Source organism: Stenella coeruleoalba (genome assembly GCF_951394435.1).
Source record: "Stenella coeruleoalba genome assembly, chromosome: 16".
NCBI lineage: Eukaryota > Metazoa > Chordata > Mammalia > Artiodactyla > Delphinidae > Stenella > Stenella coeruleoalba.
In genome coordinates this window covers 72,070,795-72,091,984 of record NC_137162.1, presented here as the reverse complement: position 1 = coordinate 72,091,984, position 21,190 = coordinate 72,070,795, and the positions used below count along the sequence as shown (strand labels likewise).

The 21,190-nt window shown below is 44.8% G+C and overlaps 2 protein-coding genes across 2 annotated transcripts in view; both read right to left on the bottom strand.

Annotated features, from left to right (window-relative positions):
• The window catches only part of MRLN (myoregulin), a 43,105-nt gene extending 42,203 nt beyond the window's left edge, over positions 1–902 (bottom strand). Inside the window, exon 1 of the mRNA XM_079899306.1 lies at positions 790–902. Coding sequence (XP_079755432.1) covers positions 790–824 — 35 coding nt within the window. The 5' untranslated portion in view covers positions 825–902. The remainder of the gene's footprint in view (positions 1–789) is intronic.
• Positions 1–21,190, bottom strand: part of CCDC6 (coiled-coil domain containing 6) — a 115,526-nt gene that overhangs the window by 7,064 nt on the left and 87,272 nt on the right. Inside the window, exons 4-8 of the mRNA XM_079899305.1 lie at positions 20,829–20,932; positions 18,760–18,920; positions 13,759–13,915; positions 10,606–10,706; positions 790–914 (exon numbers count right to left, since the gene is read on the bottom strand). Of these exons, the coding sequence (XP_079755431.1) occupies positions 790–914; positions 10,606–10,706; positions 13,759–13,915; positions 18,760–18,920; positions 20,829–20,932 (648 nt within the window). The remainder of the gene's footprint in view (positions 1–789; positions 915–10,605; positions 10,707–13,758; positions 13,916–18,759; positions 18,921–20,828; positions 20,933–21,190) is intronic.

Here is a 21,190-nt window from a genome sequence, read left to right as displayed (position 1 = left end):
AAAACAGCTGTCACGTCCTCCCCTTAAATCTTCTCTGTTCGTTGTATGTCTCCAGCTCCTTCCATCCCTCAGACAAGTTGTCAATGTCATGAAAGCTACAGCTCGACCCAAAACGTTCCTGCTTTAATGTAAAGCTCATCAAACCAGCAAAACAGATTCAGAAATATCTTACATGCTTTTTTTTAGAGAATGGGGTTCTTTTCAAGGTTCCCTCATTGGGAATACCCTCAGTTCTACCCCGTTCTCAAACCCCTATTAGCGACATTTCTAACCGGTCTATTAGTCAACTACATAACCAGCTCTCATGAAAACACTCCCCTGAGTAGAGTCTGAACCAGATACACTTAAGGTTCCTTCTAATTCCAGGAAAGAAAATTCTGGATGAAACTAGAAACAAGTCTAATTCCAGGAAGAATACGGAGGGTCAGTGAACTGTGAAGGTGCGGACAATAAATATTTTAGACATTGTGGCAACCAACGATAATTCGCTATGGCAAGGAGCTGGCTAGAGTTCAAACGAGGCACAGGCCGGAGGTCAAATTACGTTTCACAAAGGGCAATATTTCATAGAAGATGAAGGTGAAGTTTTGCCTCCTGGGAAGGATTTTAGTTTCAACACCAGAATGTAGCATCAAACTGTTGGGAGGTCTCTAGAAGTTTAAGGTGAACTGAAGGAAGGAAGGAAGAAGAAAGGTAAGTGTCCGAGGACATCAATGTTGGCTCCCACGGAGGACCAGTCGCTACCACCACCAGGAGGAAAGCGCTGCTTCCTGCCCCATGGATACTTACTGTGATACCGTGGGAGGCTCCCATATGCTGCACATGAAGACCTGGGGAATTGTAATAAGACATTCCAGCTCTAGTCAGTGAAGTCGGTGGCGTGAAACCAACTGTGTGACTCGCATACGAGAGACCTAAAATAGAACAACAACTTGTAAGTATTATTACAAACTCAACTCTCTGGTGTCTTTAAGCATCTAGGAGGCTTTAAAATGCAGAAGCTCTTAGTCACCCACAAAAATGCAAACAGATAAGAGGAGTGGTGGGCTCACCAAACGGCCTGCTGGATGGGTAACAAGGGATATAAAAGTCAAGCCCTGGTACAGACTAAACAGCCCAGAAATAAGTGCACACGTAAACGGTCAGATAATCTTCAGCGAACGTTCCAGGAATATGCAATGCGGAAAGGGTAGTCTCTTCGACAAACGGTGCTGGGAAAACTGGAGATTCATGGGCAAAAAGAATGAAAGTGGAGCCCTATCTTACACCATACACAAAAATCAACTCAAAAGGAATTAAAGACCTAAACATAAGACCTGAAACCATAAAACTCCTAGAAGGAAACACAGGGGGAAAGCTTTATGACATTGGTCTCAGGAATGATTTCTTAGATAGGACACCAAAAGCACGGGCAGCGAAGCACACGTAGCCAAGTAGGACTACAGCATCCGAAAACGCTTCTGTTCAGCAAAGGAAATCATCAACAGAAAGGTCACCGATGGAATGGGAGAAAATATTTACAAACCATAGATCAGATAAGGGATTAGTATCCAAAATAGATAAGGAACTCCTACAACTCAAAAGCAAACAAACCAATACCCTGATTTAAAAATGGGCAAATGACTTGAATAGACATTTTTCCAAAGACAACATACAAATGGCCAATAGGTACATGAAAAGATGCTCAGCTTCACTAATCATCAGGGAAAAGCAAATCAAAACCATAATAGGATATCATGTCACACCTGTTGGGATGGCTATTATAAAAAATAAAAATAAAAAACATTTTTAAAGTGTTGGCAAGGATGTGGAGAAAAGGGAACTGCTAATGGGAATGTAAATTGGTAGAACCACTATGGAAAGCAGTACGGAGCTATCTCAAAAAATTAACAATAGAACTACCACATGATCCAGCAATCCCACTGCTGGCTATTACCCAAAAGGACTGAAAACAGGATCTTGAGAAGAAATTTGCACTCATGTGTTCATTACAACACTATTCACAGTAGCCAAGACGTAGAAACAACCTAAAAGTTCATCAACAGATGAGTGGATAAAGAAAACATGGTATATACATACAATGGAATATTATTTAGCCCTTAAAAAGAAGAAAATTCCTTTAAAAAAGAACATGGATGAACCTGCAGGACATTATGCTAATATAAGCCCGTAACAGAAGGACAGATACTGCATGATACCATATACACGAGGGATCTAGGTCACACTCACAGAAGCAGAGAGCACAACAGTGGTTGCTAGGGGCTGGGGGTAGAGGAAATGGGGGACTGTTGTTTAATGGGCACAAAGTTTCAATTTTATAAGAAGAATAAGTTCTAGAGATCTACTGCACAACACTGTGGTTTGTTTGTTTTTTAATTTATTCTATTTTTGGTTGCGTTGGGCTTGTGGGCTTTTTCTAGTTGCAGCGAGCGGGCTCTTCGTTGTGGTGCGTGGCCTTCTCATTGCGGTGACTTCTCTTGTCGCTGAACACGGGCTTTAGGTGTGCGGGCTTCACTAGCTGTGGCATGTGGGCTCTAGAGCGCAGGCTCAGTAGTTGAGGTGCACGGGCTTAGCTGCTCCGCGGCATGCGGGATCTTCCCAGAACAGGGCTCGAACCCATGTCCCCTGCATTGGCAGGTGGATTCTTAACCACCGCGCCACCAGGGAAGCCCCACTGTGCTTTTTTAACAATACTGTACTGTACAGTTAATAATGTGTTAAGAGGGTAGATCTCATGTAAAGTGTTCTTATGACAACTAAAAAAAAAAACAAGTCCAGCCGTGACAGGAGTCCAACTGAGATGTACAGAAGTAGAAGACATGAGAAGAAACAAGAGTAAAGTGGAAAAAATAGAGCAAAGGGGTAAAAATCGGATGCAAGGAAAGGGTAAGTGTCAAAAGATATACCAATAATAACGAGACAAAACCAATGGGTGTGTATAGCAGCCACAAAGCAAACAAAAAATTCACCACTGAGAACCTGGCAACTTCAGGATATTCAATGAAGAAAACAAAAAGCCCTACATATGCCATTGTTCCCCCCAAAGAAACTGATATTTAAGGAAGAAACACCCCCAGCCCACTATAACCTTCTGCATAGTCTTCATCTAGGACCCCAGAATCAGCTCCAAAGTTTAATGCCCAGATCTTAGTTCCCTGACCAGGGATCGAACCCATATCCCTGCAGTGCTCGAGCAGTCTTAACGACTGGACCACCAGGGAAGTCCTTAAAGATGCTCTTCTATAGTGTCTTTTGACTTCCACGGTTGAGACATGCAGCCACCATGCCTATCTTTAGTTGTCCTGTCCCAGAATCTGTCTGTGCCCTCAACACCTATGGTTAAGGATTTTATTTCTTGCTTTGACTATGAACTAGTGTGCTGCTTTCTATCTGACATATTTCCATTTCCAATTGTGGATTTGGTTCACATGTACACAATGGAGGTCTGGGGTAAAGCACAAGTCTTTGGGAGCTCAGGGGTCATTTACTGTGACTTGTATTTGTATCGCAAGAACTTCGTTCAGCTTGGGGAGGGAAGAAGGGGTTTTCTTTAAACAACGTGGGGAAATACACCCTAATTCCATTTCTTATGAAAGTGATGAAATTTAAGAGAAAAGCTTTGAAGGTAGGTCCTTATCCCCAGATAGAGAAGCTCAGGGGGTTCGATTCATAATACAAAATAAATGAATAAGATCAAGCCCATTGCCCAGTATGACAAGGTTAATAATGATGAGTATGTTAATCTGCTAATCACGAATCTTCAAAGACCGCCTACCGCCTGCTCAAATTAAAAAAAAAAAAAGAAAGTCCCTTCTCTGGCTATTAAAAAGGCCTGCATTTGGCTCCAAACTATCTCCTGATGTTCTAGGTCAGTGGTTCTCAATACCGAGAATCAAAGCCCTCATCCGACCCCAAATCAAGTGAATCCGAATCTATGGGGAGCAGGGCCCCAGGGCAGCCGGTGATAAGAACCACAGTGACCTGATCACTCTTGATTCTGACCTCCACGTCTCAGTTCCCACCATGGCCTTTGCCTGGGATGTCTTCTCTTTACTGCAGGACTTGGTTTCTCCTTCTCCCCTTGTCAATCAGGACCTCACTCAGCCTTTGGAGGGGCAAAGAGCCCAGACTCCAGAGCCGACTGCCATATTATCTCGGGCTCTAGTTCTGCCACTTGGTGCTGAGCGACACTGGACTTTAGATCCCTCAACTGTGAAATGAGATTATCACAGTGACTGCATAAGGTTGTTGTGAGGATGAAATGAGTGCCTGGCACAAAGGAAGGGCTCAGCATGTTTCAGCTCATTAACCTCTCCTTCAGGGCTCTTCTCAAAAGCTCTCTAAGCTGGTAGCTCTCTCTTCTTTGAAACTCTCTTTATTTAGTGCTTTTTTTTAATTATACCTTTTAATTTTATCCTAACTTTTTATTTTGAAACAGTTTTTAATTCGTAAGAAGTTGCAAAAAGACTACAGGGTCCCTGTCTACCCTTCACCCAGCTCCCCCCAGTGATATCTTACATAACCAGAGCACACTGTCAAAACCAGAAAATTGACACTGGTCCAATACAAGTGACTAAGGTACAGACTTTATTTGGATTTCATCAGTTTTTAATGCATTCTTCGTGTGTGTGTGGGTACAGGTGTAATTTTTATCACCTGTGTAGATCCAAGTAATTATCACCACAATCTGGATACAGAACCGTTACAAAACCACAAACAAGCTTCCTTGTGTTGTCCCTTTTTAGGGACATATAGTCACCCCTTCCCTCTAATCCTAACCCCTGGCAACGACGGATCTGTGCTCCACCACTGTAATTTTGTCACTTTGAGAATGTTATAGATATGAAATCATAGAGTATATAACCCTTTGAGATTAGGTTTTCATTCATCACAATGCCCCTGTGATCCACACAAGTTACTGTGTGTATCAAGTTAATTCCTTTTTAGTTCTGGGTAGTATGTCATTGAGTGGGTGTACCACAACTTAACTTTTTAGGGGATATAAAATACATAAAACGCGGGCTTCCCTGGTGGCACAGTGGTTAAGAATCCGCCTGCCAATGCGGGGAACGTGGGTTCAAGCCCTGGTCCAGGAAGATCCCGCGTGCCACGGAGCAACTAAGCCCATGTGCCACAACTACCGAGCCTGCATTCTAGAACTCATGAGCCACAACTACTGAGCCCGTGTGCCACAACTACTGAGCCTACGCTCTACAGCCCATGCTCCGCCAACAAGAGAAGCCACCGCAATGAGAAGCCCGCGCACCGCAATGAAGAGTAGCACCCACCTGCCGCAACTAGAGAAAGCCCGCGTGCAGCAATGAAGACCCAACGCAGCCAAAAATAAATCAATTAAATAAAATTTTTAAAAAACCTATAAAAAAGGCACTGCTTATTAAAAAACAAGCAAACAAATATATATATATATATATAAAACTTGTATTAAGATTATCTTATTTCTTGTGTTTTGCCCCCTACTTCCCTAGGCCCTATAAGGTCTTAGAGGCCAGAGACCATGTCTTACTAGTTTTTGTTTTCCCTTAATCATCATGCATCTGACCCTCTTGCCCAGGAATACAATAAACAATAAGAATCCCAAAAAACCTAGGTAGAAAATATCTCCTAAACAGAATACTGTGGCTTTATAAAGCTATTCCTGGAATAAATTGCTCTTGCTGTGCTATACAAATGCATTAACTAGAGTAAAAATTTTAAGATTTATTTCATTGTCCACAAGTTCAAGACAACAAATTTTAAAAATGACTCATGAAAAGCAATTCATGACCAAAAACCACTGAGCAAAATGAATCAAGATACCAAAGTGTATAATCCATAGAAAACCAACTACTTAAAGGAAAACTATAAGAGGTTGGGGGGATAGGGAGAGGAGACATTTGAAAACACTAAAATATTAACACTGCCTTCGGATAAAAGGATTCTGGATGATTTTATTTCTGCTTCTTTATACCCTTCCGACTGCCCCCAAATTCCCTCTAATAAATCTTTGCTGAAGGAAGAAAAAAAAATAAGCATCGTCGAACCAAACTAAAGGCAGACACCTTCTGTTCCTTTGAAATTTATCTTAGTTCCACAAGTCGGACATGTCTCTGTTAACATTCATACGCTAGAGATATGACTTCCTCTTTAACGCTCTCTCATCTGGCTCTGTCCCCATCACTCCATCAAGGCTGCTCTCGCCAAGGCCAGCAGTGTTTCCGCGCTGCCAGGTGCACTGCTACTCTCCACCTCTCATTGCACTTGACCTTGGGGCAACAACAGACAAAGCTGACCCCTCCCTTCCTGCTGAAATGCTTTATCTTAACCTCAGTGACATCGGATACCCGTTTCCCTTCCCCTTCCCTGGCAGCAACTTCCCAATCTCCTTCACCAGGTTTCCTCCTGTACCTGACCTCTACATATTACATCCTTCAGGATCAGATGGGAGGGTTTTCCTCTTCTCCCTCCATCTTCCACGACTAGGTGATTTCATCTATGTTAGTAGCTTTCTTTAAAATAAATTTTTTTATTTTAGCATAGTTTTAGGTTTACAGAAAGTGGCAAAAATAGTACAGAGAGTTCCTGCATCTCACACACTCAGATTCCCCGTTATTATTATTATTATTATTATGTTTTGGCCGTGCCCCGAGGCTTGTGGAATTTTAGTTCCCCAACCAGGATCGAACCCAGGCCCTCGGGAGTGAAAGTGCAGAGTCCTAACTACTGGACCACTGGGGAATTCTGAAAGATGCCCTATTATTAACTTCTTAAGCCAGTGTGGTACCTTCATCACAACTAATAAACCAATGTTGACACATTATTATTAACTCAGGTCCACATGTTATCTGGATTTCCTGAGGTTTCGCCTAATGTCCTCTTCCTGTTTCAGGAACCCATTTAGGATACCACATGCTATTTAGTTTTCATGTCTCCTTAGGCACCTCTTGGCTGAGATAGTTCTTCAAACTTCCTTGTTTTTGATGACCTTGTCAGTTTTAAGGTGTGTTGATCAGGTATTTTATAGACAGACTGTCCCTCTACTGTCTGATGTTTTCCACGTGGTTAGACTGGGGTGATTCGTTTTGAGGAGGAAGACTACAGAGGTAAAGGGCCCTTCTCATCACATCCTATCAAGGGTACATACTACTGACATGACTGACCACTGTCGATGCTGACCTTGATCTCCCAGATAAGGCAGTGCCTGTCAAGTTTTTCCTCTGTAAAGGTACTTTCTTTTTTTAAATAGCTAAGAAGGTTTTTTTATTATTATTTAGTTAGTTATTTTATTTATTTTTGGCTGTGTCGGGTCTTAGTTGCGGCACGCGAGCTCTTCCTTGTGGTGCGCGGGCTGCTCTCTAGTTGTGGCACACAGGCCCCAGGGAGCCTGGGCTCTGTAGCTGTGGTGCACGGGTTCCAGAGGGCGTGGACTCTGCAGTTTGCAGCACGTGGGCTCTAGTTGAGGTGCGCGAGCTCAGTAGTTGTGGCGCGCAGGCTTGGCTGGCCCCCGGCGTGTGGGATCTTAGTTCCCTGACCAGGGATTGAACTCGCGCCCCCTTCATTGTAAGGTGGATTTTTTTACCACTGGACCACCAGGGAAGTCCCAAGGTACTCTTTTCCCCCCCCCCTCCCTTTTACACTGTATTCTTTGCAAGGAAGTCCCTATCTTTAGCCCACATTTAAAGAGTAGGGAGCTATTTCCACTTCCGTGAAGATGGAGTCTCTATGTCAATTATTTGGAATTCTTCTGTATAGGTGATTTCTCTCTTCTCTCGTGTTTATTTACTCAGTCAGTCATTTGTTCATATCAGTGTGAACCAATGTATATTTGTTTTATGTTTGGGTTATAATCTAATATTACATTATTTATTTCATTGCTCGAACTGTTCCAGTTTGGGCCTTTGGGAGCACTTTTAGTTTCCTCCTGCGTCTCTTGGACCTATCCTCATCTTTCAGTTTTTTGACCTTCTCCTAACTTTCTGGCATGACCAGACTGTCCACGTTCATCTTGTATGTTCCCTGCCCAAGGCCCTAGAAACATCCATTTCTTCCAGGAGCCCTAGTTCTCTTCATTGGAGAATGGAATTAGAAACCAAGATCTGGGTGGTGGGTGTGCCTGTGGCTAGTGGGATGTAGATCCTTTTTAAAACGTCAGTATTCCCCATGGCTGATGTAGGCATATGAAAATATGTTAACTGGGAATGTCTTTTTCTCAGGCTATATCAAATAGTGAACAACCTGAAAAAAATTGTTGAAAAAATAATCCTGTCCCTCTATATAATCCACACATAAGCAAGCAGAAGATTTTTCAGAAGTACTGGGAAATGTACCTTTCAATCAAATTGTGAGATCGCCCTCAAAATATTCCAAGTCAGTGAAAATGCAAGACTGCCAATGCCAATGTTAACCAGAAATGGTAAGGGAAGAAGAAAAGCCAAAATGCTTCAAATGGAAATGAAAACTATACAAACAGCATAATTCCACTAGAGAAGTGATTAGATATTCTTAATACGGAGAAGCACAAGTTCTTCCAACAAAAAATAAAGTGAAAAGAAAACTTGAAAATTCAGATTGTGCTAATGTATTATGTATCCAATGGACTAGATCAGAATAGGAGTAATTCTACCGCCAAATAGGAGATTATAATCTACTTTGATGATATTATAGAACTTAAAATACGATACAAATGTTCTCACTAAGGCTGGCTGAGAGAAAAAAAAAATCTAGGTGTTACTTATTATGATGTAGTTTAAGGGAAAAACCAACTAGCTTGTCTATACAAGCAAGCCCCACATTACAGGAACAGGGCCAGCGAAAGCCAAAATTCTGTGCATGGAATAAAATCTTCCTGCAGAGTATTTGTTACCATAGAAGTTAATATTCCCAACCAAGGCCTCACTTTTGTTTTTTTCTTTCTTCAATGACCACAACACTATATTTAATGAACTGGAAGTTACACGACTGTAGGTTTAAATAAATCAAAGAGAACATGAATTTATATTAGCATGAATCAGCATCACGATCAACTATAAAAGCCTCCCTCCTTCTTGCTTCTTCCTAACTCATGACTTCCTTTTACATCAATAAATCAGAAAGCAAAGACAACCTTTATCACGGTAACGAAATCCAAGTGCTATTTGGGGAAAACTGAGAGGCGGCTAGGGAGGGAAGCTTCTGGAGAGACCTCAAGGCCACTGCAGAGCAGGAGAAACAGATTCAGGAACATCCTCGGGGCAAGAACAGCTGAGGACTGCGCTGTGGATCCACAACACAAAGTTCTTTTGGTTCGCACACAGCCCCTCTTCCCCCCGTCACATGCCAGAGAGCGTGCCGGCCCCAAGCGGACAAAAGCTGCCACACTTCGTGTTGGACTTTTTAAAAATCACCCCTCTTACAAAAACAAAAAGTCACAGCAGCACAGTGCTTGGGCTGGATCCTAAACTCACAAACCCAAGCCCCTCCTGCCTGCCGCTACCCACGGCCACCCGCGAGGCTGCAGCATTTCCCCTCGGTCAACCTGAAGGGCGTCCCTGGTGTCTAATGATTACAAACAGACAAAATGAGACGTCACCCTAACCTGAAGCTGTTTTACTGCCCGAAGCCACAAAACCTTTATTGATGCCACCCTTCTAAGCCGTCACCTCACTGTATTCTGTGCGAAAGTGCTCCGCCACCGCCCTTCCCCCCTCCCCACACACGTTTTTCCCCAACTCTGTTGAAAATCTGTTTACCAGCGCGCACAAGAACGTCAGCCTGGACACTTCAGTCACAAGACACGATCCCTTGGCCGACTACCTTTGCTTTCCTCCCTCCACCCCACTTGCCCACACACACCCCCTCCGGCCCCCTGCTTCCTCTTTCTTCCCTGCTGGATCATTTACTTGCCCTCCTGGCCCGAAAGCCCCATGCTGTGCGGGTACCGAGCCAGAGACCCTGGGGAGAGGGTTTTTCAGGGTCAGATGAACACAAGCACGCCTTTGAGGGAAAGGCTTCTGAGGGGCAAAGCCAGAGGCAGAAGCGCAGCCAGTTCCTTCTTGCACGGCCTGCCTGCTAGGGCCGAGGCCCACTCACCCACCAGTGGAAATAGCAGGACGCAGCTCGTGCTCGAAAGAACACAGGCTTTGTGTGAAGCAAGACACGCCCTGCCTGGCCACGGCCACTTCCTGGCCACGTGACCAGTAGCTACAGACCCACCAAATGACTGCTTCCTCAATTTTAACACGACGCCTGCGTTAATTATTCTGAGGATAAAAAGGAGATGAGGTATGTAGACCATAATGAGAGAACCCATAAAAGATATGCTATGGTGCATCTCAGAAATCTGTCCGAGGTTTTTGTCAAACCACCGGCACTTAAAATCATAGTCAAAGATAGTCTTTTTAGAAAGGTTTTTTAGAGTTAAGTTACTTTTTTGGTTCCAGAAAACCACCAGCTGACACTGTTTTAAAATTGCAAGCTAAGACTCAGTTGTGATAGCACTGATCATTTCTGGTGTTTTTGGACAACACGTGACCACCCTCTGTTTACAAGCTTTTCAGATGCTAGAAGGGAATGTATGCAGGGATACGTTAAATACAGCAGAAACAGAGGTAGCTGAGAACACGTACTCACCAGGTGATATCGGCCGGCTAGAACTGGGAGAAGGTGTGTAAGGAATCGGGCTGGACACAGTGCGAGGTCTTAATCCTTGTGCAGACATCTCGTTAAAATACCTAAGAGGAGTGAAGGAGATGGTTAGAGCCACCTGCGTTGCAGTAGTTCCTAAGAAAGCTCCTATGAGAAAATGTTTGGGGTTCACATCCTGAGGTCAAACTCCTGAATGTTTAGAAATCGATGCTGCAGTGAGGAGACATGTATAATGTGGACCCCAGAGCCACGCTGTTCCACTGCTTGGCAAAGCTCTCTCCCCAGGGGCACAGGTGAGGGAATCCGGGGTGTTTTCGCTCAGGATGGAGGCCTGGTGACAGAGCTACGTCATGCAACAGAGAGGACCAGGCTTTTCTCCATCACACTATAGCTATGTAGACATTCACCACCACTGTCCCAAGAATTAGACAAATCCACGTTCTAGTGGCTACCTGTAAACTGTTACTTGAAAGGCAAAACCAAACAAGCCCTCTGAGACGCATATCATCGAATTGGAGATAATGTGATCCCGTGAAATGGATGTCAATTGTCCACAAGGCAGGGCTTGCTTAACTAACAGTCATGTGTTCAAATGCAGAACGTGGAATATAATAAATGACACATGGGCTGAGCACCTCTGCAGGTCACGCCGTGCCGGATCTGACTTATTACTGGATTCGGAAGTCACATCAGGCCGCACTTTGTGAACAAGCACAGAGAGCTGAGGAGGAGGAATTTCTGCTTGAGAGACTCCCTAATAAGCGATCCTTCCCAGGCCTTCTGGCCAAAGGAAGGAACGGCCACATGTGCAGGCGTTTCTATCCCAGGAAACATCTCAGCCCTGATATGCAACCAGTTCACGTGAGGAACTTTTAACACAGGTATTCCTATGCTAGTTTATTCAACTCGAAGAAAACCAGACTCCCAAGGTTTTTTTTCTTTTTTTTCTTTGCTGTACGCGGGCCTCTCACTGTTGTGGCCTCTCCCGTTGCGGAGCACAGGCTCTGGACGCGCAGGCTCAGCGGCCATGGCTCACAGGCCCAGCCGCTCTGCGGCATGTGGGATCTTCCCGGACTGGGGCACGAACCCGTGTCCCCTGCATCAGCAGGCGGACTCTCAACCACTGCGCCACCAGGGAAGCCCTAGACTCCCAAGTTTGGCATGCACCTCTCAACGAGCTGCCTACCACCAATTCTTCCTTCTCTCTTTAGCACGGCCCACCACAGTGCCACCAGGCTGGACCTCTTGTATTCTACAGCCAGGGGGGTGGCTAAGACCGCCTCTTGGTCTTTAAGGAATTAAACACACTTGTAGACGTCTCAAGTGTCTGACTATTTTCTTCCTCCCAGATCTGACATCATCATTCCCAGTAGAGAGAGCAGATGTCTTTATTCAACAGCGGTACTCTACCTGGGACAATCTAACCTAAAAAGGTAAGGCAAACCTTCTGGAGTGAACACCAATCCTGGAAAAAAAAAAAATTTATCTGGAAAGCCTGAAGTAGCTTCAGTGCTGTCACCACAGTCAGAGAAACTGTCCCTCAGAGTATGTCGTAACCAAAATCAAGCACAGGGTACTGTGTGTGTTAATACATGCTCTGCTCCATGTCTTAAGGTGGTTAAACGAGTAGTTAATAAGTTATCTACTATTGTAGCTTATGTTTTCAATGAAATGGTTTTCAGAGGAGAAGAGTTTCAGAAAGAAGGAGACACCGTCAGAAGCAGATCAGTGAAATTCAGAGTTAAGGTTGATAGTTTCATGATAGAAACTTCTGAGAAAGAATCTTCTTTATTCTTTTCAAATGAGGAAGATATTTTTTTTAAAAAACAGATCTCAGTCTGTTTTTTATAAAGCTTTTTAAATTATAAAAGTAGATCGGGAATTCCCTGGTGGTCCAATGGTTAGGACTCTGTGCTCTCACTGCTGAGGGCCTGGGTTCCATCCCTGGTCGGGGAACTAAGACCTTGTAAGCTGTGCAGTGCAGCCAAAAAAAAAGACCAGATCTTCATTATAGAAAAATTTACATTTTTCATGAAACGATAATACCACAGCAAATACTGTCCACAGCAAATTAATCAAAAGCCCCTCCCTGGTGGCGCAGTGGTTGAGAGTCCGCCTGCCGATGCAGGGGACACAGATTCATGTCCCAGTCCGGGAAGATCCTACATGCCGCGGAGCGTCTGGACCTATGAGCCATGGCTGCTGAGCCTGCGCGTCCGGAGACTGCGCTCTGCAACGGGAGAGGTCACAACAGTGAGAGGCCCGCATACCACACAAAAAAAAGCCTTGTTAGCCCTCTGGATCTATTTCAATAAGAGAAACAGAGTGCTGATCTGCTAACACTGCCCACATGCGTTCAAACAACGTGCTCTGGCATCGACAGCCTGTACTAGTCCTCACAGCCGTTGGCAGACCCTGGTCTGAGGTGCTGGCTGCCCAGCACAGGTGGATGTTGCTTATCTTAACGATCACCTCACTCCCAAGCACAGAGGAGGGCAGGTGGGGAAGGAAAGGAAAATCTGGGTGAGCAAGGAGAACTGAGCCGTGTCCTCTAGTTAACCAAAGGATGCCTCTCTTATGCCGGCCCATTTCCCAGAGGGCCAGTGAGGGGACTTGACATTGCGACCTGAGCAGATAAATGCACTGCGTGAGTTCTGTTTTTGAAAACCAGCTGCAAAAAGGTTGAAGTTACCAAATGTGGTGAACCAAAGCCTCTGGCTTTGAACAACTTCCACCCACCCCGCCGTGGACTCTTTCGCCCCCCGGATGTATTTGCTTCCTCAGGCTGTACCGCGCACCGCCTGCTCACCTGTACCTAGGGATTAAGATATGCGCCCATGCTCCAGGATGGGACGATTCAACGACACCTGCAAACGCTGCCTCCCGACACAAAACCCGCCTCCATGTCTGTCCCACCGAGTAATCTGGGAAAGGCCATTTTTTGTGTGTCTTTTTGTGTTTAAGGAGGACGGTCAAACGTCTTCATTTATCCCATTCTCAGCATCCGCACTGAGGCCACAGTATTCATCATCACAATAAATAAACGTCCCTGCCGTCTGCTGCCTCCTCTTACAGGAGGTGAAGAGGGGCTGGAGCCTGGGCTGCTGCTTTCCCGAGGCTCGTGAGACACGCACGCACCTTTCATCATCCATCTCTAAGCTGGACTCGCTCTCGGAGAGCTGCCGACAGAGGGCCTCTCTTCTCTCCATCTCCCTCTGCAGCTTCCTCTGCAGCCTCAGGTTCTCCTCCCTCATGTGGCGTTCCTCCTCCAGATACTGCGCCATCTTCTCAGAATCTGAAAGGCCAGAGTTCTCAATTAAACCACGGTCCGTGCAGTCACAGTACACGCTTCAAAAAGACGGTGGTCCAGCTCCTGTGCCACAGACCAAGAAGTGCTGAAAGACAGCCATTCTCACTCTCCCACACACAGATGAGATCTGGATTTCCAGTTTATCCCAGGTTCCAAGGTTGACCCACGATGTGCATTTAGAAAAACATACGAAAAGCAGTGCTGTCAGGTTAGGCATCTTCCATCCTGCTTCCCTGCCTTCTAAAGGGCTTTATGTAGAGGAAGGAATGCTGGAGCTACGTGTGGCCCGAGCAGCTCCCAGAGCTCCCTCTATACTGCTGGAGCGGAGAGGGAACGGGGTCCAGCTGGGGGAACAGACTCAGCCCACGGGGCTCCCCTCCAGGCACCAGTTCTGCTGTCTGTCAACTCCAGACACAGCGGGATAGGTCACCTATGGGAGCACACCCACGGGTCACACTTGTTAGCACACCCCCCAGCGCACTGGGAGGTGCGGGGTGGGGGGGAAGCGGTTTGCACACGGAGAACCAGTGTACTCAGCGTGCTAGGTCACAGTTATACATCTTTTTATAAAACTAGAAACTGACAGAACAAGCAACTTTAGATCAATATTTCAAATCAGTCTAGTTTTCGGCGTTTGTGTTACTGCTTCCTGACTTACGCACAGTCTTTCGGAGTCAGACAGCAGGTAAAGACATACATGCAGCCAGGAGCTCGGCATGGCACCGTGCTTATGACAAATACCCCTTCCTTGGGAGCTGCCCCGTATGCGGAGAGGTCTCTGCTACAGCGCCGGCCAGAGCTAACCAGCCCCAGGGCGAGACACTGGACCCAGGCTAAGCCAGCCAGATCATCCTTCCTGCGAATCTGAAATGTGGAACTGATACCTTCCTGGGGCTCTGGAATCTCGTTCTGCTGAGTTGCCTGGACCCACTGTAACCCCTGCCCTTCTGAGTGACCCTGTGCAGGACTCTGTGGCGCCCTCTAGCGTCCTTCCAGGCAATGGGAAAACATGACCCTCCCCGCTGTCCTGTGTTGTCACTAAGTATCTTGAATACTTATCTTGGTATCTTGAATATCCTTATTTCAGAAATTCAAATGGAAATACCAACATTATTAAACACTATATTCCTGGGCCGTTTTCAATCTAACCAGAAACCCTGCTGTCTAATCCAGATGCAAAAATCACTTTAATGGAAGGCATGCTGGGAAAATATTTACAAAGTACACTTTTAATATAAATGATTTAAGTTATTTCATCCCAAATATGTCAGCAGATGGAATTTTTCACTTGCTCTACAGGCATCGCTACATTGACCTCTTGGAGTATCTACTGTTTCTAGACGAGAGGGACAGTTGTCGGAGGAGGTTGCCTTTCTTTTCCATAAATAGGAAAGCTTCGCAGAACTGAGGATTCATGAGGCTTTGAGAATAATTACTTAAGAGGAAACACTGTCTTTCAAAGAAAATGGCAATCCTCTAGCATCTGGGGAAACCAGCAGGGGGATCCTTCAACAATAAGCTACCGACAAGAACATCAGTCACCAGGGGTGATGGCTGAAAAGACCTCCTGGCAGTCTGGCAATTAACCCAGAAGCTGGAGGCACGGAGAAGGCGCCAGGCCCACAGCCTCTGGGAGTGAGAGACCCAGGCACAGATGGCTGACGCCGTGGCATTCCTTGGGTGCCCTCTGCTGGCTACCGCACACCTGACTTCAAAAGACCATAGATTTACTCTCAGGAGTCTTCCTCTTTCTCCCACAAAGAGCTCCCTAGGACTCAGGGTCCTGAGGTTATGTTGCCCCCATCTTCAGCCATCTCACAGCAGTTAGTCAAAGACAGTGTCAACTGAGGGTGACTTACGGACAGTCTCCCAAGAGACGAGTCCTACCTGATCCCAAGGTGGCCTGTACCTTTTAAATTCCCTTTCAGGTTTATGGCTAGAAAATACTAGCCGTATTGGATGGGGTGTCCAGACCCCATCCAAACCACTTAAATCAGAAACCCTGAGGATGAAGCCTCTCCACTGGTCTACCAAAAACTCCCCAGGGGACTCTAATGTCAGTTGAGAGCTACTGGGAGAGCGGTTCAAGTTCAGACACAGCTGGACTTGGGGGACAGGGACCAAGTGCCCCAGGAGCTTTCAAAGTGGACAAGGTTATCCAACCTAAGGAGGCAGAGGCAGGTGGATGAGGAAAGCCATTAACTCATCCTCTACACCCAACCCAAAGCTACTGTGTGCAGCTAAGTGCCACGGCCTTCCCTGTCCTCACAGAATCCAAACAGCATTTTGCAGAAGCCTCTGCTGACATCCTCAGTCTCTCCAGAGACCAAACAGTACAGTAGGAAGGAAGTAGAGGAAGTAAGATATTCTTCCCAAATTTCTTCTAAAAATGTTGTCTGGGGAACAACAAGGCAAGTCTATACCAGAAAGAAAAATATAAACTGACAGCAGTGGAAAGAGTTCAGAAAGGGGCTCACAAGACCTGTGTCTGTCCAACACAGCAAAAACTCAAAAAATATCCTAACCTAAAGCAACTAATATTTGAGAACTCCTTGATTTGTTTTCACGGAATACACATCCATTATGGTTCTCAAGCCGGGGTACATATCAGAATCACCTCTATTTAAAAAATACAGCGGACCAGGCTCCACCCCTAGAGTAAAAGCCCAGAACCCTGGATGGGGTTAGACAGGACAGTGGACTCCCCAAGATGTCTGCATCCTAATCCCTGGAGCCCGTGTCCAGGTTGCCTTCCATGGCAAAAGAGACTTGCAGGTGTGATTAAATTAAGGACCTTGAGATGGGAACTCATCCTGGATTATCTGTCTGGGCCCGAGGCAATCAAGAGTCCTTACACAGGGAAGGCAGGAGGGTCAGAGGGAAAAGATGTGACAAGAAGCAGAGGTGGGACTGGTACCAATGCAAAGGAGTCATAAGCCAGAGAACGCAGAAGCTGGAACAAGCAAGGACACGGATTCTCCCTTAGAGCCTTTTACAAGGAACCAGCCCTGCTGACACCTTGATTTTAGCCCAGTGAGACCTATTTTGAACCCAGGCCTCCAAAAAACATGATATCATAAATTTGTGTTGTTTTAAATCACTAAGTTTGTGCTCATCTGTTAACAGCGGCAACAGGAAACTGACCACACTGTACTTCTTAAAGGCTCCCAGGAGAACCTTGATGCACCCATCCCAGAGGCACTACTGCACTAGAACTTGAAATCAGCTTCGGAGAAGAAAACATAAAGATAAGAAGCGCTGAAATGTTAAATGCACATTTCATCTGACTCAGCAAATCCACGCCGTGGAATTTACCCTGAAGGTGTTCGTGCACAGGTATCAAACGTTTGTACAGAGATGTTCGCTATGGTTGTAGCATCACCACCCAAAGGGGTCTGTTGGTAATGGATGAGTTAAATAAGTTACAGTGTATCCATACACTCAAATGCTACAGAGCCTTTAACAGGGGGAGTGGACTCCCCTGGCGGTCCAGTGGTTAAGACTCCGTGCTTCCAAAGCACAGGGCGTGGGTTCAATTTCTGGTCGGGGAACTAGGATCCCACATGCCACACGGTGCGGCCAAAAGATTCAAAAAAAGAGGGGCAGGGGGAGTAAGGCAGCTCTGTATATATTGGCAGGGAAAAAACTGTAAGACATAGTGAGTGAAAAGAAAAATGCAAAAGGGTATGTTCACTGTGCTACTATTTGTATAAAAGAAATCTATACAGGGCTTCCCTGGTGGCGCAGTGGTTGAGAGTTCGCCCGCCAATGCAGGGGACGCGGGTTCGTGCCCTGGTCCTGGAAGATCCCATGAGCCGCGGAGCGGCTGGGCCCGTGAGCCATGGCCGCTGAGCCTGCACGTCTGGAGCCTGTGCTCCGCAACGGGAGAGGCCACAAGAGTGAGAGGCCCGCGTATTGCAAAAAAAAAAAAAAAAGTCTATACACACACACACACCTGAAAAATATATTAAAAATGTGTTAATTGTGAGAACTGGGCGGCTGGGGATCAGGGGTGAAAGGGAGACTTATTTTTCCCCTGCATACCTTTCACTGTATTATCTATTCAAATAAGTTGAACGGCCTAAAAACCAAAACAGAAGAAACCCAAGTGAATGCAGAGTGATGTAATCAAGTGTCCAGAAATTAGTTCCTTTGATTTCCAAAAATAAAAAGGAGAAATTTCAAAAGCATTTATTCCTCAACCACCATGAACAATCGTTAGCTGAGGCCAAATTTCGGTAGTAAAGAAGATAAACACTGTTTTCTGCCTAATGCCCCCAAAGTACACTGAGGTCTCCTGCACTGCTTCTGTTAGCACCATCCGAGGGGTGAACACCAGGGAGAAGGTTAGAAATAGTAACACTGATATAAAATAGATAACTAATGGGGACCTACTGTATAGCACAGGGACCTCTACTCAATATTATGTAACGACCTTATACAGGAAAAGAATCCAAAAAAAAAAGAGTGGATATGTGTATATGAATAACTGATTCACTTTGCTGTACCACAGAAACTAACACAACACTGTAAATCAACTATACTCTAATAAAAATTTATTTAAAAAAAAAAAAGAAATAGTACCTCTGATTCTGGACCATCCTGAAATTATGTGATTTTCTAGAAGTATTCTAAACTATTTGCCCTGCCCTACTGTAATTTTTTTTTAAAGTCTATTCCAGGATGACAGACATATAAATATGTACTAGCAATGAAACACAATATGAATTTGATTTATACAAATTCAATAGTAAATATAGGTAAAACTCTATACTTGGTAAGTGGATTAATTCTGTGGACAGACGACCAGTGACACCAAGGCTACGTACGCTGTAACTGGGCAGCTCTCAGTTGCTTCTTCAGCCTCTCCACTTCATTCTTTAAAAACCTGATGTGTCGCATCATGTTTTCTGGAGAGTCGATCTCCATGGAGATGTCTCTAGGCGATGGGGGAGCGGACACCGGCTGGTCTAATTTCTCCTGCAGGATTCTTCATTGAAAAGAAAATTCCAACAATGAAAAACAGTTTGCCTTTAAAACACAAAACGTTGATTTGATGCTCACCATTGTCTATTTAAAAAATACATGAATAAGTTCTCAGCAATCAGAAAAATAAATAAAGACAAAAACAACAAATTCTAGCCGCGAGGTTCATTAACAGCATGCCCATGTTAATCGCCAAAACTCAATGAATTGTTTGACTCCTGTGCCCATTTTCCATCAACTTCTGGTCGCCCCTACCTGACAGTCAAGTCAGAGGGCAGAGCTGAAGGAGCCACCTTCCTTTTTCTCCTTTCAAACGGCCACTGGTAATTAAGCCTTAATGAAAAAAAAGTCTGTAACACTGGCTTCTGATTATCATGCCGGAATACACTGGGCAATCAGAATGATCCGCTGACTAAATGGTCCACAGGCTTGGGTTGCAGGGAACGGCCACACTGGAGGAACTTCCTCTCAAGGCTTTCAGTTGACACTTACAGACTATGACTCTCCTTGGAGAGTGACATCATGTAAAGAGACTGACTTCTCAACTCCCCTCCTGAAAAACCAGTCCTGAAGGTATGGCAAACTGGACCGAAGGCCCCTTGCTTCAGGCCACAGCAAAGGTAACAAGAGTTAAAAAAAACAAAACCAAAATGTACTGGGTTAATAACTGGTGGTTGCCACCTTCTCTACCAATTATCATTATTTTGAAGCACATAAAACATGAATATTCTACAAAGTGACAATCTCATACTGTTCGATGCAATAATTTGGTACTTATATATATAAAACCTCCCACTGCTTTTTAAAAAGGAAGACAGACTGGCAACAGACCTCTCTGCCCCTTTTTATACGCTGCTGGGAAGTTTCTGGTTTCGTTTGGTTTTCACCTTTTTACCGTTGAGTTTACCCAAGTGCAAACTGTGAATTACCTTCAGGCCTTGTTGAGAAACCTAGTAGGTTAAATATTGTAATGGTCCCCCCATCTATTATATGAAATCATTTTTCAAGCTTCAATTTATTAGCACTACTGTAATAAGGCAAAACACAGCTGATTCAACTACTGCTTGCATAATTCCGTATAGATACACCTCAGATTGTCAGTTTTCTTAAGCCTGTGGTATGGCTCTATGTTGCAAATCTTGAGATGAACTCAATTTACGGATGTTTATCCAAACCAAGTACTTATGGCAAATGTCTCTGGCTAGCAAACAGAAGATCGTGGTGAAGGAGATGAATGAATATTTTCAAGGAGCTCCCTTTCTACACCCAGACACACATCCCACCCACAGAACCTCCCGCCATTATTCAAGGTCCACTCCACCCACCCCCAAAGCACACAGTACTTAAATCTAAGGGCCCAACCGGATCTTGCACACAGGGGTTCAAGAAATATGTGCTGCTGAGTATTCCATATCCATGTATATACGTTTAACACCAAGAACCCTAACCTTAATTAAATATGTACCAGTATTTCTTTATAGCAAGTCTCAAAACACACAGATGATCGTTTTTCTATCAAAATCCCAGCCTTCCTCATGAAGTACCTTCTAGAAATGTGTGATAATTCACAGTACCCAGCACATATCCGAAGCACTTGAGAAAATGAGTGGGGAAGCCAGTTCAATTAGGTAAAAAGCTGGAACTGCAACCATCCTCTAGAACAACAGAGGCGAACAATAGCTCCTTAATGAAATTTCACAGGATTTAATACCAAACGAAAAGAAATTTTACCGGGTCAGTGAGGGAGAAGTATAAAGAAGTGACCAACAGGAGGACAGGCTATCAACATTTTTTCCACTTGATCAAGGAATTAAAATGTCCCACTGTCATTCCTCGGTCACACCCAGCAAGCTACCCCACTCCTCCAACACACACATACGTACAGAACACCGAACAGCAAGACTAAACGAACCGCTTTTCAGCTTCAAGTTTATCCATCCTTTTCCAGAGACGATTCACTAGTGCTTCCTGTTCTTGTTCCAAAGTATTTTCAAGGTCAATCTTCTCTCGTCTCAGCTGAAGGAAGGAAAACAGTTTTGCTGAGAATTGTAGACCACTTAAACTTCGTTAATTAGATTCTTTTTGATTGGACCATTAGGACCCCTTTTCATGGAGAAAACTGCAAAGGAACGGCCAATTTTCTGGCACAGATACATTAAGCGCATCTAGTTCTTAAACTTTAACTGAGAACATCGAGACAGGTTCATTCTTTGATGTTAAAGCTTAATTGCTATCCGGTATGTGAATCCCAGTGGTTGCCTCAGCATTTATGCA